The 20,111-nt window shown below is 42.4% G+C and overlaps 1 protein-coding gene across 3 annotated transcripts; it reads left to right on the top strand.

Moving 5' to 3' along the window:
* The first annotated feature begins 4,819 nt into the window (after positions 1-4,819).
* Positions 4,820-17,851, top strand: LOC115539280 (tumor necrosis factor receptor superfamily member 14-like). 3 transcript variants are annotated; one of them, XM_030350356.1, is made up of 11 exons: positions 4,820-5,178; positions 5,290-5,415; positions 5,742-5,900; positions 6,246-6,330; positions 6,773-6,903; positions 7,066-7,119; positions 7,866-7,891; positions 9,656-9,686; positions 10,775-10,797; positions 10,929-10,965; positions 11,446-11,759. In XM_030350356.1, exons 1-11 carry the CDS (start codon positions 5,019-5,021, stop codon positions 11,541-11,543), a joined length of 930 nt encoding a protein of 309 aa, XP_030206216.1. In that variant the 5' UTR covers positions 4,820-5,018; the 3' UTR covers positions 11,544-11,759. The 3 variants fall into 3 exon arrangements, with proteins under 3 accessions (XP_030206216.1, XP_030206217.1, XP_030206218.1); XM_030350357.1 differs by lacking the exons at positions 10,775-10,797; positions 10,929-10,965; positions 11,446-11,759 and adding an exon at positions 17,695-17,851; XM_030350358.1 differs by lacking the exons at positions 10,775-10,797; positions 10,929-10,965; positions 11,446-11,759 and adding an exon at positions 10,634-10,727.
* The last annotated feature ends 2,260 nt before the right edge of the window (positions 17,852-20,111 follow it).

Genomic DNA, 20,111 nt, shown 5'->3' with positions numbered 1-20,111 from the left:
GTAAGTGCATGAAACAGTAGATGAAAACGTACTAGTACAGCCCTGCTGAAATGATGGCGCCAAGGCCAGGGGGGACGGGATGTGTCATGGCGGACATTTAACGTAGGGTTTGAATAAGTTCCCGCTCCCCCTGACAAAGAGTATCAATGTAATATTCCATTTGTACTATTAGATTCATACCAGTGTTATTGGTAAACTTGTTTATTCTTATCTTAATGTGGTAATTTACAAGTCTATCCCTTAGCAAACCAACAGGTTAATCTAATACATTAGCAATGCAGTTTATAGTAAACGGTCATGATACTCATGTACAGAAAAGGGTTAATGTCCCTGAGAGTTATTGGTGATACCACTGTTTCACCTTCCGGTCCCCGAGTCGTCCTCCAGAGCGGCTCTGCATGTCTGCTGGTCTGTCTAGCGTCCAGCGCCCGGGCCGTCCCCTGGGGTCTCCTGCTCCTTCCCGGGCCGTCCCCTGGGGTCTCCTGCTCCTTCCCGGGCCGTCCCCTGGGGTCTCCTGCTCCTTCCCGGGCCGTCCCCTGGGGTCTCCTGCTCCTTCCCGGGCCGTCCCCTGGGGTCTCCTGCTCCTTCCCGGGCCGTCCCCTAGGGTCTCCTGCTCCTTCCCGGGCCGTCCCCTGGGGTCTCCTGCTCCTTCCCGGGCCGTCCCCTGGGGTCTCCTGCTCCTTCCCGGGCCGCCCCCTGGGGTCTCCTGCTCCTTCCCTAAGGTTCCCGGCTGGTCTATCCGGCTATCAGCCCACTTGCCCCTGAATCTCTCCTCCAGACCATCTCCACCCGCCCTGCTCGGTTCTCCTGACAGACCTGGTGGGACGTCTGGATCTGGGCCTTAAGGTCCTGGTCTCACTTTGTCTCTCTGTTGTTCAGTGTTCGTTCTCTCCCTGTCCACCAGATGCTCTTTGACTTTTCCAATCCCTTCATTCCCCTTCCCCTGTGCGTTCTTGTCAATCTTCCCGCCTGCACCTCATTCCCTCATCAGTCTCTCCCACTATTTCCAGGTTCACTTCCTTTGTTCCCGTGTCAGTTCGTTGTTTTTGGTCAAGTCCCTTATCCCTCGTGGGTCCTCAATTGTTGTGTTTTTCTGCCTGTTCATGGGACAGAGACATTGGGCCCTATCTTGCATCCGGGTCAAGTGTCGTTGCTAGTTTACAACTGGCGCAGAGCGTTCTTTTCCCACCACCGCCACTCGCCGGTAAATTAGGGATTGATCATGCGCCCCAAGGGCCGGTTCGGCGGAAGGAGGAGGCGTGTTCTGGCGTTTCTGAATACCATTGCGCTACTGACCAGGAAATACCTGGTTTAAAGTCAGTGGCGCGTTGTTCAGATGCTATTTTAAGGGCGCATGCATACATGCGCATGCGATGCATACCGATTGCTTGTGCACCTCGCGCATACACTTTGCTTCTCCCATCTACCTAGCCGCACATTCTTGTTAAATTATTTGGGAAAGAACAGCTGATGCAGCGGTAATAAGTTGTACTTTTAAATCAATGCATCTGCAAACACCGTACAGCAAACACATATTTTCTTGACAGAGACATCGTGTAGGCCTACATGCCCATAACTTTTAGGATTGATGAGTATTTGATCGTGAAAAACATTGTTTTACCGCAAGTGAGTGTTAAAAAGAATGAATGAATGCGGGCGCGCGTGTGTGCTCTGTTTAAACACACGCAAACTAAACACGTAACGCATAATACAATCAATGGCAATGTCTATTACCGCGGGGACACATGCATATTAAGATAGCATACAATACTGATAAGAAACAATGTTTATAATGTATTGCGTATATCATTAAATAGAACCACAGTTACCGCATATCATATGTTATATCATATACGTTTTCTTTGCCGAAATTTATTTGAGGACTCAGTATTTCTGAAGTTGTGGAAGAAAACCCCTTATTCCATGTGTGAATTAGGCCATATTATTTTGCAATAAACTGAGCCATTTGCAGTTTGAAATTCATGTGCATCTGTCTCATCGGAGACTGCAGACGCGCTGTCAAAATATCAACTCGTCCGATTCAAATGCGCTCATGGCTCTTAAAGGGGATGAGAGCTGGCACTCTCATTGGTTTGTTGGACGTTACGCCCAAACCACACCTACGGGTAACTAGGCTGCTTCAGACCAACCCTTTTGACACTTGCGCCGCGACGCAAGCGTCATTTATCCGCCTGTAAAATAGCGATAGCGCCGTAGAGCCGCCCACAAAGCTACTTGCGCTTTGCGCTTCCCACTTGCGTTTCAGACCGTTAAAATAGGGCCCATTGAGTTTCTTTATTAAAGGCCTTTTTTTTGTAAGGTCCTGAGTCGTCTGCATTTGGAACTACCCCTCCTTGTTCCTGCTGCCCCGCAAGCACCCGACCATGACAGTCTCTGTACTGTCTAACCCCTACCTGCTCCTCAATGACCTGTCTCTGTACTGCCTAACCCCTACCTGCTCCTTAATGACCTGTCTCTGTACTGACCTGTCTCTGTACTGTCTAACCCCTACCTGCTCCTTAATGACCTGTCTCTGTACTTTCTAACACCTACCTGCTCCTTAATGAGCCGTCTCTGTACTGTCTAACCCCTACCTGCTCCTTAATGACCTGTCTCTGTACTGTCTAACCCCTACCTGCTCCAGATGTTTTGACATAAGAATGTATGAATGACCTTCTCTTCCTTGCATTATTGTCAGCAATCTTATCAATTTAATTCTATTTTGATCCTGGCCAAAGTTCAATCAATAAAATTCCTCCTCACCTGAACACAGGGCAGGCTCTTAACTTCAGCTCCAAACCCTGACCCCATCCCCAACAATCCCCAGCACTGAAGGAACAGTTGTGCATTACATCGTGCTTCTTTTATGAATGTTATGGCCTCATTTATCTAGTTATGGCTTTATGAATTAGAAATCATCAACTGCAGTTTATGCCCCTACCCTTGAAAGTTCTTACTTTCAAATGGCATTACTATGCAATAATGTCATATATTTCTGTATGGATATATTTACAAATATATATATATAGGGCAAAGTAACTTGCCAAATATACTGTATGGGACGCACTTTTAATATATGACTAATAATCCTGTTGATCCACAAGCAGAACAGTACTGCCCTTATTTAGGCATTGTCATGTAGAATGTACTATGGACACCATATACTCCTTCATGTCCATGCCAAGTACTGTTGAACGCAACGGACACCATATAACTCCTTCATGTCCATGCCAAGTACTGCTGAACTTTGAGCTTTCATTTACCAGTCTCATTTCATACAGTCTTTGAATCCCAGAAAACAAGATCTAATGTGCGATGCCTCAAACTACTTGAAATACATTTTGTTTCCCCGACGTCTTTTCACGTTTTTCAGCCAGATTTCAGTCTCCTAAGGCGACATCATCGATAAGGTCAGTGTTGAGTTATGAATGATTTGTATTTTCAAACTTTAGTTCACTGTTTGAAAAGCAGTAGACTCTAGTCAATCTTATTAGCTCTGCGTGGTTCTCAGTTTAAAACGTCTTTAATTGCCTTTTCTACGGTTTATTGCAGTGGATCTCAACTGGTCCTCAGGGTAGCCTCCGGACCAGTTGAGAACCAGTTGAGGCTAGCCCCTGGACCCTCATGTATCATTAGTCTTGAAGTGACACCCCCCCCCCCCCCCCCAAGGAAAAGGTCAAATGCCAGACACCTGCCACTGGTTGGGTCATAATGTTTTATATTAATTGCGGTACATTATATTAGTCTATTTTATAATAACTATGGCGAATAGTAGACTATAATTTTGTCCAATTGATTGACATGAACGGCCAGGGCCGTAGCACCAAATCCTGGGCCCCTATACTATGGGGACTGATGGACCCCCTGCGCCAGGTTGTTGACGGGGGGGGGGGGGGGGGGGGGGGGGGGGGGGGGAAAGCGATTGTTGACGAGGGGGGGGGGGGGGGGGGGGGGGGGGGGGGGGTAAAACATAAAAAGGTAAAATCAAAAAAAAAAAAAAAATATTTTGGTCATGGGCCCCCCCCTCTGCCTTGGGCCCCCCCACAACTGTCCCCTTTGTCCCCGCAGTCCGACGGCCCTGTGAACGGCCATCAAACCACGCAAAAGTCACAACAAATAAGTGATTATTGATCTGCATATATAAAAAAATACATTGTATATTTTTCGACTATCAGTCAATGACGCGTCTGGGTCGGGATGAAGATTCATATTTGACTTTGCAAAATCAAATCGAGTACAACCCCAGTAAACAGTTACTGAGGCATACTGTCATGTGAACGCGGTGTCGCCCCCACATGGCGGATTGAATGCATTGCAGCAACACCGACTTGGACCAGAAGAACTCAAAGGGCATATCTCTCACTATCATAAAGATATAGGACATGTTGAGGGCAGGAGGGGTCACACACAACCCGCTGCCTCATTTGTGGTCCTGGCACACATGAAGATAAAACAGATGTTTCATGAATGACGCCTTTGTTCATAAACTATAACCCTTAATTGAACGTGTTCTATGATCGCACAACGCTGCAGCCTTGAGAAGTTACTCGTTTTTTGATTTTGATTTGAACCCAAAGTGTCCCTTCCCAGTTCAGCAGTAGTTACTGTGTTACAGACTGCAACTTTAGTGACCAAGTGGCGGTCTGCTCTCCCACCTCTAGAATCAGCGTGCTGACAGCGGGACATGATGTCATACAAGGTTAACAACTCTTTGTTTAACAGCTCTAATGTATTCAAACTTCATATTCTTTTGGTTCAGAGAAAAGTGTTATTACATTTATTAACTGCTGAATATTTTTTTCATCTCTCTCCAGATGTTTCCGAACTTCAAGAAAAGTCTGTTGCTGCAAGGCAATGATGATATGGCAGCCAAAGTATAGCGCGTGTGGCCCATGTATTTAGAATATACAAAGCAGGATAAAACAAAAAAATGTATTTTGCCTTGATTGAATAACAAGACTTGCATTGACACACAGTACAGAAGAAATATCTGCCAAAAATCTGCCAAAAACCATCAGATGGGTGACAGTCATACAAACTGGACCACCATGTTCTTACACATCCTGTCCCTATTATGTTCAGTTTGTAATACTTATGGTGTTGCTAGTACTGCATCACCATCGTGTACCAGTGATGAATACAGAGCGGGACAGGTCTGCTGCCTTGCATGTCCTGGTGGTAAGAGTCCATTAACCCAGCTGTTGTCAAGCTGTTGTCCAAAATACTTCTGTATAATTTCTTCAACCAAATCCGTTGGTAAACAATATACTTTAACGTTCTTTCCAACAGGATATAGGGTTCATAGGGATTGTACAGCGACAGCCAATACATTGTGCTCAAAGTGCCCCGATGGTACTTTCAAAGAAGGCCTTAGCGGACAGAAGCAGTGCTCTAACTGTACAGAGTGTGGCACAGGTACATCTTTAATATTAAATGGAAACGCCCCCCATGCAACCCCCATATGTTGTGCTGATCAGGCCGTTGTGTTGTTCATGTGTATATCAGAAAGGTTGAGTTGTTCATGTTTACGTCAGAAGTTGTGTTGTTCATGTTTATATCAGAAGTTGTGTTGTTCATGTTTATATCAGAAGTTGTGTTGTTGATGTTTATATCAGAAGTTGTGTTGTTGATGTTTATATCAGAAGTTGTGTTCTTCATGTTTATATCAGAGGTTGTGTTGTTCATGTTTACATCAGAAGTTGTGTACTCTCAGGTCCCTTTGTAACTGTTGTGATTGACAGGTCTCGGTCTGAAGGTGAAGAAGTCGTGTTCATCAACATCCGATGTTCTGTGTAAGCCCCTGGATGGATTCTTCTGTATTGACTCTAACGGAGGTGGATGTAGGGCCACTCAGAGACACCGTCTGAGCTGCAGTCCTGGTCATTACATCGGTCGAATAGGTCTGTTTTTTATATATACAGTACGTCAACATAGATTATAGATTATAGATAAATTGTTCAACAAATTGACATCTACTATAATCTATTCAGCCCTTTAAGGGATCATCCAGCTTCCTACAATTTGATGTATTAGTGTCTAAATTACTCCATCATCATCTACAACAGCCGGACAATGACTCAAAAGACAGAAAAGCCTTCTGAATTACCATTCTCTATTTTCTTGTGGATTTGAGCTTGTCGTTTTTTCAAATGTTAACAGATAAAAAACAACAAACCTGTTGTCACAAATGTGCCCACCACATCTGAGAACGGTCGTGTTTTAATAAGACATGATTATTCCTACAGGAACAGCAGACGAAGACAGAGGGTGCCTTCACTGTACTTATGGAACATTCTCAAATGGCACATCGTCATGCCAACCCCACACAACGTAAGTGGAGTTAATTAAACAATCTCTACATACAGTACAATAATGGTATGTTAAGAAATAGGCCTGGGCAATATATCATGTACTGGTGTGGCTTTTATTTGCCTGTTCTTAAAATACATACCATAGTCATAATGTTATGTTTGTTTACTCCTTTATTTAAATATACAAATATCAGAATTAGATATTGTAGTTAATGCTTGACAATATAAATAATTGACTATCAAGTAATTTTCTCCAATAAGACGTCCGGTGAATTCAGTCACAGGGAGATCAAGATCATTAGGAACAGGTAGGGGTCAGGCATTTAGCTCAAGAACCTTCCTGAAGGCCTACAGGAAGGTTGTGGACATTGGGGATCTAACCCAGTACCTTTTAAACCTGGAGTCCAACACCCAGTCTACTACTCTTAGAACTAAACGTGGTTTTGTCCTTCTGGTTTCAGATGTGATTCTGTGGGAGGGGTGCAGATACAACCAGGAACTGATTCAACTGATTCTACATGTATTACATATGTGGCCATTGTGTTCATAATAATAGGATGCATATGTTTCATTATATCATTAGTCCTGGGAGGTAAGAGTTACATTAACCTTATATTTATCATGTTACATTAAACTAACATGTATTATGGTTACATTTAACTAACATGTATCATATTACATTAAACTAACATGTATCATGGTTATGCTGAATGATGGTGACCTCTGTCCTGACGTGTTGTTTATCACTTCATAGCATTGTTTTATAGAAGACTGAAAATGGAACAGGAACTGGATAGGGATTTAACTGGTAAGTTCTTATTCTACATGTTTCACTTTGTAAATGAGTAACAGATAACTTATTAATATCCAGTCATTTGCAAGGGTTACTGACTCACACCAAGTCAAATGATATCGCTGTGATTCAAAACATTTAATCTAATGTACCAGAGAGTCAGAACCTACCTAGCAGAGGGACCAGAGTGGCAGACCTACTGAACAACAGCATCTAGATATTATATTATAGAATGGAGCTATCCATGTATATGAGACACTACTCTCATAGCTGGGGCGATGTGGCCAGCATAACGTCAGCTCAGTGGCGTTTATAACGTAGCTCACTGAGTCGTCATGACAACAGAGCAGGGACAAAGGGTAGAAAGACTTCTGTCCTTGTTTGACCACGATAATGTCAGCCGTCTCCCTACACGTATTCAGTCTGTCGAGATGTTCTTCTGTGTAGAGGCTAATTCAGAGTGGAAACCAGGAACTAATTCAACTGATTATACATGATTAAATATATGGAGCAGTTCATAATAATAGGATGGATACGTTTAATAACATCAATCATAGTCTTGGGAGGTAAGGGTTACATTGAACTCTAACATGTATCATGTTACATTCAACTAACATGTATCATGGTTACATTAAACTAACATGTATCATGGTTACATTAAACTAACATGGATCATGTTACATTAAACTAACATGTATCAGGGTTATGCTGAATGATGTGACTGCTGTCCTGACATGTTGATGTGTTATTTCTCTCTACAGAATACAAAAAACAAATAGATGAGATGGTAAGTGTTATTACTTGTTTGATACAGAACACAATAACATGTGTAAACCTAGCTGGCAGTGGTGGAGTTATTAGATGATGACCAGAGGTGGATTAACACCCAGGCTAGCCTCGGCTGAGCCTAGGGGCCTAGGTGTGCAAGGGGCCCTGGATGGGCCAGACTATTTTCAATTTTACTAAAAATAAAAAAAGACTTGACTCCTATTGGCCCATAGCAAGAACCATTAAAAAAGTGAAGCAGCTGATTGGGTAGATGTGTGGGCCATGTCATGTGACCAGGTTCATGAAGTCAGATTGGTTGTAAAGGAATACGTCACGACTGCTGGACAGCAGAGAGGCAGAATGTCTGAAAAGCGAAAAGCAGTGTTTCCATTTATCGATATAGCGCTCAGACTATTTATGACTTTGCCTGTGGCCACTGCCAGCAGGGGGCGCCATAATTGGTGCTCGTGCTGGGCGATATACCGGTTCACACCGCATACCGGTTTGTATTTTCGCTATGATTTGAATTTTTATTGTACCGAGATACCGGTTTATTTGATTACACAACGTTCGGAACGCTGCACCGCGCATTGTTGCGCTTCTAAACACGCATGTTACGAGTACGACTACAACTTTCTTTATAGGACCATGACTGCGAGGCGCGATATTTCAGGCCAACTGGTAAAAGAGTGTGTCAAGGCTTTCAAACATATAAACCATAAAGCCTATGGGCTCCTCGGGACGGACTTGTCAACGCGCTGCGGCATCGCTTACTTGATGTTGTTTTGATTGAAGATAGGCAGGTTGTAGTGGGTGAACGTGAATGAACGTGTGTGTGTGTCTGCGTGTGTTGCGAGCGTATGCGATTTCAAAGTAACAAAAAAAAAAACAGCCGATGCATGCATCCAAAACTGTTCGTTCAAAACCAAATAAACAAATCAAAAACAGAGTCGCTTATTCGCTTCAAATACTTTCTTTTATTTTCAAAACTTGGGAATTAATACGGCGCGATACCGAGCGGTTGAAAACAATGTTGGCGTCTCCTGTGGCCGCCTTGCGAACCTGCGTTATATTAGTTAATATGACTTTGGCAGTAATGTTATTAACCATAGCCACAGCCATTCACGCAAAGTGTAAACCCGAGCAGCATAAAAAATATATATATTAGTAGTTTAGATGAGTCGACTAATCCAAGAATAAGTCGAAAGATGAGTAGTTAGAAAATGTGTTGTTTATGGCAGCACTAGTGAACATCTGATAATGCATGAAAAAAAAATACTGTCATATACCGTGAAACCGTAGGAATTGAGAAAAATACTGTGATATCAATTTTTGGTCATACACCCCAGCACTAATTGGCACTAGTAAAAGATAGACTGAAATCCACCATGGGTCAAAAGAGACTGAATCACTTGTCTCTGAAAGACAAGGATTCCGGGCAAATTGGATTGTACCAGCCTCATTAAGGAGTTCTCTGTCGGTCGGTCGGTCCCCAGAAATACATGGTTGCAGCAGCTATGGGGAACTCACCCTTGTTTCTGTATCATTGCTGTTTTAGTGAAGGCCGTCTCAATGTGTGTGTATGCAACTGTTCCCAGAGTGTGTGCGTGAGGGCGATGTACACATGGCACCGAATTGAGTTTTTTCTGCGTGATCAGTAAGGGGGCCTCACACAAATAGTAGCCTAGTAGGGGCCAATGACCACCTTAATCCACCACTGATGATGACCTTGTAATGAAATCAATGTTCATATTGGATTTACATTTTTATTTTATTGAAAAAGGAAACACTGGACCAGGTGAATGCGTGTCACGGTAAGTTCTTATTCCACATTTTTCAATGCGTTAATAAGTAACAGATAACTTATTAATATCCAGTGATATTCAAGGGTTACTGACTCAAACACAGTCAAATGTTATCGCTGTGATTCAAAACATTGCAATTGTACCAGAGAGTCAGAGCCTACCTAGCAGAGGGACCAGAGTGGCAGACCTACTGAACAACATCCTCTAGATATTCGATTATAGAATGGAGCTATCCATGTATATAAGACACTACTTTCATAGCTGGGGCGATGTGGCCAGCATAACGTCAGCTCAGTGGCGTTTATAACGTAGCTCACTGAGTCGTCATGACAACACAGAGCAGGGACAAAGGGTAGAAAGACTTCTGTTCTTGTTTGACCACGATAATGGCAGCCGTCTCCCTACACGTATTCAGTCTGTCAAGATGTTCTTCTGTGTAGAGGCTAATCCAGAGTGGAAACCAGGAACTGGGTCCACTGATTATACATGATTAATAAGCATTACATTAAGCTTATTCAACTCATTCAACTAACATGTATCATGGTTACATTAAACTAACATGTATCATGGTTATAACCATGATGTTAGTTTAATCTATAGATTTAAATAACATGCATCATGGTTATAACCATGTTGTTAGTTTAATCTATAGATTTTAATAACATGTATCATGGTTATAACCATGATGTTAATATAATCTATAGATTTAAATAACATGTATCATGGTTATAACCATGATGTTAGTTTAATCTATAGATTTTAATAACATGTATCATGGTTATAACCATGATGTTAGTTTAATCTATAGATTTTTAATAACATGTATCATGGTTATAACCATGATGTTAGTTTAATCTATAGATTTAAATAACATGTATCATGGTTATAACCATGATGTTAGTTTAATCTATAGATTTTAATAACATGTAGCATGGTTATAACCTGACCCTAAACAGACGGGAATGGAGATCCTTTGTTGCTGCCCTCCATGCCAGTAGGCATAAAGGGCAGTAAGTAAGTACCATGGTGACATTAGACTAACTAATGATAGTGACATGCTGTCCTGACATGTTACTGTATTGTTTATCTCTATATAGACTTGTGGGAACGACTTAAGGAGGTAAGTGTTATTACTGGTTTGATACAGAACACAATAATATCTGTGACCCTAGCTGGCAGTGGTGGAGTTATTAGATGATGACCTTGTAATGAACCCAATGTTGATATTTTATTCACATTATTATTTTACAGAAAAAGAAAACACCGAAACAGGAGAGGAAGTTTGGTGGTAAGTTCTTATTCCACATGTTTCACTTTCTAAACGAGTAACAGATAACTTAGATAAAATATATTGAGCAGTTCGTAATAATAGGATCCATACCTTTCATAATATCAATCATAGTCCTGGGAGGTAAGGGTTAGATTTAACTCTGACATGTATCATGGTTACTTTAAACTCTATCATGTATCATGATAACATTAAACTACTGACATGCATTGTGTTTAGATTGAACTAACATGTATCATGGTTATATTAAACTAACATGTGTCAAGGTTAACATGCAATGCATCATGGTTATGCTGAATGATATTGATATTAAATTGATCAAGTATCATGTTACATTAAACTCTCAACATGTATCATGGTTACATTAAACTAAAATGTATCATGGTTACATTTAACTAACATGTATCATGGTTACATTAAACTAACTAATGATAGTGACTGCTGTCCTGACATGTTACTATATTGTTTATCTCTATACAGCATTGATTCGTCGATATTGGGAGGTAAGTGTTATTACTGGTTTGATACAGAACACAATAGTATGTGTGAAGGTTCAAGGAGTTGAATTGTCATTGTAGTACACAACGAAATACAGGTATGCAGTCTCTAGCAGCAGTTTAAGTTCACACACACACACACACACACACACACACACACACACACACACACACACACACACACACACACACACACACACACACACACACACACACACACACACACACACACACACACACACACACACACACATCACCCTGTCCATATTGTGCCCATCAAGTCCAGTCTGTTGTGTGTGTGTGGGGGGGCGGGGGGGGGGGGGGTTGTGGGGGTTGGAAGCTACTGCTCCTGGAGGAGAGTTGTCCTTTGTGCTTTGTTAGGGGGTTGGGGGGGTGATGGAGGCTACAGCTCTTGGGGAAAAGCTGTTCCTCAGTCTTGTGGTGCTGGCCAAGTCCCTCCTGCTCTCCGCTGTGCAGCCTGCATACCACACACTGCAGCCCTGGCAGAGGATGCTCTCAATTGTGATCCTATAAAAGTGAATGAGCAGGTGTGAAGATAAACCAGCCTGTTTGAGCTTCAGTAGACAGAAGAGCCTCTTCTGGGCCCTCTTTACAAGGTTGGAGATGTTAGTAGCCCATGTTAGGTCCTTGGTGTTGTACCCTCCCCACTCGCAGACCTGCGCCTGGGGTCCTTGTTTTCAAAGTGACCCTCAATGCGCTGTCTGTACTTGCCTTTGACCTCTTTAAAGGGGACCTATCATACCACCAGGTGTGAGTGTGATTAACCATCACAAGCCGTTTTCAAAATGTGCAGCATTGTGACATCACACGTGGGCGTGTCCACCTAGATGTGTGACGGACAGATGAGCAACGTTTGCTTCAGTCCACTGGGTAGGCTGGTAGACTGATCTATCCAGCCCACATCTAGGTGGACACGCCCGCCTGTGATGTCCCAATGCTGCTTATTTTCAAACCTGCTTGTAACGGCTAATCCCACTCACACCTGGTGGTGTGATATGTCCCCTTTAAGGCCCTTTTTTAGGTCTCGTCGGGCAGTTCTATAGGCCAGCCTGTCCCCCGACCTGAAGGCAGTATCTCTCGCCCTGAGCAGCGACCTCACATTACCGTCCAACCAGGGTTTCTGATTAGGGAACACCTTGATGGTTCTGGTGCGCAGTACTGTCTCGGTGCAAAACTGAATGTAGTCCAGGACGTTAGAGGTGTACTCCTCACAGTTGGCTCCCTGCGAAAATACCTCCCATACTGAGCTCTAAAAACAGACCTGTAGTGCTGTAACAGCTTCCTCACTCCATACCTGCACTGTCTTCACAGCTGGTTTGGTTCTACAGCAACTGGTTTATAAGATGGAATCAGTGCCAAGGAGATATGATTTGATAATCCGAGGTGATGGGATGGTGCAGCTTTATATGCCCTGTGTATATTTGTATATACTTGGTCCGGAGAGTTTTTATCTCTTGTTGGAAAGCATACATTTTTGTGGAGTTATTAGAAGATGACCTTTAATGAACCCAATGTTGATATTTTATTTACATTTTTATCTTATAGAAAAAGGAATCACTGGAACTGGATTGGGAGTTAACTGGTAAGTTCTTATTCAACATGTTTCACTGTATTCATGAGTAACAGATTACTTATGAATATCCAGTGATTTGCAAGGGTTACTGACTCAGACCAAGCCAAATGATATCGCTGTGATTCAAAACATTTCATCTAATTGTACCAGAGAGTCAGAGCCTACCTAGCAGAGGCACCAGAGTGGCAGACCCACTGAACAACATCATCTAGATATTCGATTATAGAATGGAGCTATCCATGTATACAAGACAATACTCTCATAGCTGGGGCGACGTGGCCAGCATAACGTCAGTTCAGTGGCGTTTATAACGTCATGACAACACAGAGCAGGGACGTAGGGTAGAAAGACTTCTGTCCTTGTTTGACGACCACAACTCGTCTAACCATGATACATGTATAAAATAACATGTATCATGGTTAGATTTAACTAACATGTGTTATGGTTAGGTTAAACTAACATGCATCATGATTATATTAAGCTAACATGAATCATGTAACATTAAATTCTTAACATGTATCAGGGTTATGCTGAATGATGTGACTGCTGTCCTGACATGTTGATGTGTTGTTGTGTTGTTTCTCTCTATAGATTTTGAAAAACTAATACCTAATATGGTAAGTGTTATTCCTGGTTTGATACAGAACACAATAACATGTGTGAACCTAGCTGGCAGTGGTGGAGTTATTAGATGATGACCAGAGGTGGATTAACACCCAGGCTAGCCTCGGCTGAGCCTAGGGGCCCAGGTGTGCAAGGGGCCCTGGATTGGACAGACTATTTTCAATTTTACTTAAAATAAAAAAAGACTTGACTCCTATTTACGGAAGAGGATTAGGGCCACACATGTAAAAAAAAATTAAGTTCTGACTTTATTCTCAGAATTCTGAGAATAAAGTCAGAACTCTGACTTTAATCTCAGAATTCTGAGAATAAAGTCAGAATTCTGACATTAATCTCAGAATTCTGACATTAATCTCAGAATTCTGAGATAAAAAGTCAGAATTCTGACTTTAATCTCAGAATTCTGACTTTTTTCTCAGAATTCTGAGATTAAAGTCAGAATTCTGACTTTAATCTCAGAATTCTGACTTTTTTCTCAGAATTCTGAGATTAAAGTCAGAATTCTGACATTAATCTCAGAATTCTGAGAAAAAAGTCAGAATTCTGACTTTAAAGTCAGAACTACGGGTATCTGTAAGGACCAACCTCCGTGGGAGAGACACTTTGCTTTATGCAGTAGGAGGAAACCTATGGAAAGCCAAGAAGGCCACAATCCGGCCCTAGAATGGCGCGGTAAAAGTGCACGTCCCATAGCCAACTCACCAAGCTCACCAAGTCCAGTATTCAGAATTCAAAGCATTTATTCACAAATACGTTCTATTTTTTTGACAAGCGGAGCCGACAGTCCTGTGCATGTATGCAAATTAGCCATGTGCGCGAAACAGAAGATAGACGCAATGTATAGAACTGATTGTTGTGCATTGTTGTGGATATGTAGGCTGGTTAGTTGTGGTTGTTTGTGGTTTTAGTGAAACAGCTTTGCCTTGGAGTTGGAGAAGTTGGAGTGATTGTGTGAATGTGCGAGAGAGAGCGCACCTGCCGTGGTGATGTTGGGCTTATTGTGGGCTTATATGTGGTATCTGTCTGATCGTATTAGCTGTAGATGGATGGTTAAATAATGTCACAAGAACGATCATACTGCAGGCTCTCATTTGCAAATGCACTGATTGTGTGCCCGTCTCCGATATGCTATATACCTGGCATTTATTCAGTTCATGTTCTTCTGAGTGCGCAAGAACGGTGCCAATTATTGTCGTGTTTGCATTGTAATGCACAACTTTGCCCCTCCCTGTTATAAAATAACGTGCATCCCAACAACTTTAGCCAATGCAGGCTCCTATTGCTTTACCAGTGTGTTTAACGTGTGTGCGTGTGTGCGTGTGTTGTCATGTAGGCTATAGATATAGATTGATTGTCTTGGCTTGCTTGCATCCATGAAATATTGTAATGTTATGGCCGAGCTGGCTACGGCATATCGAGAACAATCTGGGGATGAGGGCATCCCCGAATATTGACGGGTATTTCGCACACTGCCATCTCAATATATAGCCTAACATATACAAATATATCACTGTACTAGACACAAATGTAATTTCCACTAGCTAGTGGTGGTCATTACATTGTAGTGAAACTAGTAAAGACAACACAGCTTTATGTTACGGCGAAACATGGAGGCACTGCAGCTCTAGTCTCGACAATGCGTTACTTTAGTCTGGTATTTCTCTTCACTGATTGGTTAGACAGCCTTCAAACTTAGTGGTCAAGCAAAGAAGAGGGAGGGCTCGTTCAGCATACCTAATATCCGGAGTGATTAACTAATAGCCGGAGTGAATAACTAATAGCTGGAGTGAATGACTAATAGCCGCGGCTATTAGTCATTCAAAACCGTATTCCGTAACCGAATTCTTGCCAAACCGCACGGAATCCGTGCGGTTTTGCACTTTTACCGCGCCATTCATAGGCTTTCGTTAGGCTTTCCATAGGTTTCCTCCTACTGCATAAAGCAAAGTGTCTCTCCCACGGAGGTTGGTCCTTACAGATACCCGTAGTTCTGACTTTAAAGTCAGAATTCTGACTTTTTTCTCAGAATTCTGAGATTAAAGTCAGAATTCTGAGATTAATGTCAGAATTCTGACTTTAATCTCAGAATTCTGAGAAAAAAGTCAGAATTCTGAGATTAAAGTCAGAATTCTGACTTTTTTCTCAGAATTCTGAGATTAATGTCAGAATTCTGACTTTTTATCTCAGAATTCTGAGATTAATGTCAGAATTCTGACTTTATTCTCAGAATTCTGAGATTAAAGTCAGAATTCTGACTTTTTTCTCAGAATTCTGAGAATAAAGTCAGAACTTAATTTTTTTTTACATGTGTGGCCCTAATCCTCTTCCGTACCTATTGGCCCATAGCAAGAAAAATTAAAAAGTGAAGCAGCTGATTGGGTAGATGTGTGGGCCATGTCATGTGACCAGGTTCATAAAGTCAGTTTGGTTGTAAAGGAATACGTCATGTCTGCTGGACAGCAAAGAGGCAGAATGTCTGAAAAGCGAAAAGCACAAGTGTTTCCATTTGTCGATATAGCACTCTGACTATTTATGACTTTGCCTGTGACCAATGCCAGCAGGGGGCGCTCTTTTTCAAAATTGGTGCTAGTTACAGAAAGACTGAGATCCACAATGGGCCAAAACAGACTGAATCACCCGACTCTGATCTGTCCATTAACAGCGATATTCTGCGTAAATTGGATTTTACCAGCCTCATTAAGGAGTTCTCTGTCGGTCGGTCGGTCCCCAGAAATACGTGGTCACAGCAGCTATGGGGAACTCACACTTGTTTCTGTATCATTGCTGTTTTAGTGATGGCCGTCTCAATGTGTGTGTGTGTGTGTGTGTGTGTGTGTGTGTGTGTGTGTGTGTGTGTGTGTGTGTGTGTGTGTGTGTGTGTGTGTGTGTGTGTGTGTGTGTGTGTGTGTGTGCGCCAGTGCTCCCCGAGTGTGCGTGAGGGCCATGTAATATTCCTTTGTTCACACATGGCACTAGATTTAGATTTTTTCTGCCCGATTAGTAAGGGGGCCTCACAGAGAAGTAGCCTAGGGGCCAATCACCACCTTAATCCACCACTGATGATGACATGTAATGAACCCAATGTTCATATTTGATTCAAATTTTTATTTTATTAAAAAAGGAAACACCGGACCAGGCGGAGGCGTGTAACAGTAAGTTCTTATTCCACATGTTTCACTGTGTTAATAAGTAACGGATAACTTATTAATATCTAGTAATTTTCAAGGGGTTACTGACTCACACCCAGTCAAATGATATCGCTGTGATTCAAAACATTTCATCTAATTGTACCAGAGAGTCAGAGCCTACCTAGCAGAGGGACCAGAGTGGCAGACCTACTGAACAACATCATCTAGATATTAGATTATAGAATGGAGCGATCCATGTATATAAGACACTACTCTCATAGCTGGGGCGATGTGGCCAGCATAACGTCAGCTCAGTGGCGTTTATAACGTAGCTCACTGAGTCGTCATGACAACACAGAGCAGGGACAAAGGGTAGAAAGACTTCTGTCCTTGTTTGACGATGATAATGGCAGCCGTCTCCTTACACGTACTCAGTCTGTCAAGATGTTCTTCTGTGTAGAGGCTAATCCAGAGTGGAAACCAGGAACTGGTTCAACTGATTCTACATGATTAGAGTATATGGAGCAGTTCATAATAATAGGATGGATACGTTTCATAATGTCAAACATAGTCCTGGGAGGTAAGCATTACATTAAGCTTATTCAACTCATTCAACTAACATGTATCATGGTTACATTAAACTAACATCTATCATGGTTATAACCATGATATTAGTTTAATCTATAGATTTAAATAACATGTATCATGGTTATAACCATGATGTTAGTTTAATCTATAGATTTTAATAACATGTATCATGGTTATAACCATGATGTTAGTTTAATCTATAGATTTTAATAACATGTATCATGGTTATAACCATGATGTTAGTTTAATCTATAGATTTTAATAACATGTATCATGGTTATAACCTGACCCTAAACAGACGGGAATGGAGATCCTTTGTTGCTGCCCTACATGCCAGTAGGCATAAAGGGCAGTAAGTAAGTACCATGGTGACATTAGACTAACTAATGATAGTGACTGCTGTCCTGACATGTTACTGTATTGTTTATCTCTATTTAGCATTGAGGGAACGAATTGAAGAGGTAAGTGTTATTACTGGTTTGATACTGAACACAATAACATCTGTGACCCTAGCTGGCAGTGGTGGAGTTATTAGACGATGTTCCTGTAATGAACCCAATGTTGATATTTTATTTACATTTTTATTTTATAGAAAAAGAAAACACCGAAAAAAAAGAGGAAGTTTGATGGTAAGTTTTTATTCCACATGTTTCACTTTCGAAATGATAGCAGATAACCTAGATAGAATATATTGAGCAGTTCGTAATAATAGGATCCATACCTTTCATAAAATCAATCATAGTCCTGGGAGGTAAGGGTTAGATTAAACTCTGACATGTAGCATCATGGTTACTTTAAACTCTATCATGTATCATGATAACATTAAACTACTGACATGTGATTAGATTGAACTAACATGTATCGAGGTTAACATGCAAAAGGGTTATGCTGAATGAAATTGACTGCTCTCCTGACATCTTACTGTATTGTTTATCTCTATATAGAATTGGTTGATCGATATAATAAGGTAAGTGTTATTACTGTTTTGATACAGAACACAATGATATGTGTGAAGGTTCAAGGAGTTTTATTGTCATTGCAGTACACAACAAAATACACACACACACACATCACCCTGTCCATATTCTGCCCATCAAGTCCAGTCTGTTGTGTGTGTGGAGGGGCGGGGCGGGGGGGTTGTGGGGGTTGGAAGCTACTGCTCCTGGAGGAGAGTTGTCCTTAGTGCTTTGTTAGGGGGTTGGGGGGTGATGGAGGCTACAGCTCTTTGGGAAAAGCTGTTCCTCAGTCTTGTGGTGCGGGCCCGCAGTGTGCGGTACCTCTTCCCTGATGGGAGGGGGACAAACAAGGTGTGTCCAGGGTGAGTTTTACCTGTGCTGATTGACCTTGCCTTCCTCTTCAGGCGGTCAGCACACACAGAGTCCAGGTCTGGGAGCTTAGCTCCTATGATCTTTATTGCTGACCTAACCACCCTGGCCAAGTCCCTCCTGCTCTCCGCTGTGCAGCCTGCATACCACACACTGCAGCCCTGGCAGAGGATGCTCTCAATTGTGCTCCTATAAAAGTGAATGAGCAGGTGTGTGGATAAACCAGCCTGTTTGAGATTCAGTAGAATGAAGAGCCTCTTCTGGGCCCTCTTTACAAGGTCGGAGATGTTAGTAGCCCATGTTAGGTCCTTGGTGTTGTACGTTCCCAGGAATTTAACAGAGTCCACCCTCTCCACTTCTTCCCCGTTGATGGTAAGTGGGGTCTGCGTGGTCCTCTTGGACCTCCTAAAGTCCACGAGGATCTCATTTGTTTTGGTGGTGTTTAGGACCAGGTTGTTATCCACACACCACTCTGCCATGTGTTGGACCTCCTGCCTGTAATGGCCCTCATTGTGGTCACTAATGAGCCCCCCCACAGTGGAGTCATCAGCTCATTTGATTATGGTGTTGGATGATGGATGGGTACGCAGTCATGGTGTAGAGGGCTGGGCTGAGTACACACCCCTGGGGCGCACCGCTGTTCAAGGTTATAGTTGAGGATGTCAGATCCCCTACTCTGACATTCTGCAGTCTGTTTGAAACAAAGTCCTGGATCCATGAGCAGAGTGAGGTGGGGAGACCAAGATGAATGAGTTTGAGGACCAGTTTATGGGGGATTGTGGTTTTGAAGGCAGAGCTGAAGTCCACAAAGAGCATCCTTACATATGTGTTGTGGTACTCCAGGGGGGACAGGGCTGTGTGGAGTGCGATGGAGACATCGTCCTCTGTGGATCTGATTGCCTGATGGGCAAACTGGTGGCTGTCCAGGTCCACAGGGAGGCGGTCTCTGATGTACGCCAGTATCATCCGCTCAAAGCACCTCATGATTACTGGGGTGAGGGCGACTAGGCGGTAGTCATTGAGGCAGGTAATGGCAGATTCTTTGGGGATAGGGACGATGGTAGTAGGGCTGTCAAAATTGCTCAAAAATGACATTCGAATGTTCGTTTGGAAAAAAATCACGAATTCGAACTATTCGAATATCTGGTTGCCTATTTTACGCAGTTGCCGTCAATATGTCAATAATGCGACAAAACCATGGTTCAAATTAGTGGGATATATATATATCCTATAAACAGCCCAGTAACGTGGAGGCCTAATCATAAGAAAGCAACAACTTTGTATCGCTTGCATTTCACCACCACACCTGCAAGCGCGCAAAGTAATCTGAAGAAGACGCCCGCTTCTGAATGTTACAAAGTATGCTAGTGGTAACGTTCCTTGCTTTGCT

Source organism: Gadus morhua, unplaced genomic scaffold, assembly GCF_902167405.1.
Source record: "Gadus morhua unplaced genomic scaffold, gadMor3.0, whole genome shotgun sequence".
Classification (NCBI taxonomy): Eukaryota; Metazoa; Chordata; class Actinopteri; order Gadiformes; family Gadidae; genus Gadus; species Gadus morhua.
The sequence above is the reverse complement of the archived record's forward strand: the minus strand, read 5'-3'. Positions and strand labels throughout refer to the sequence as shown.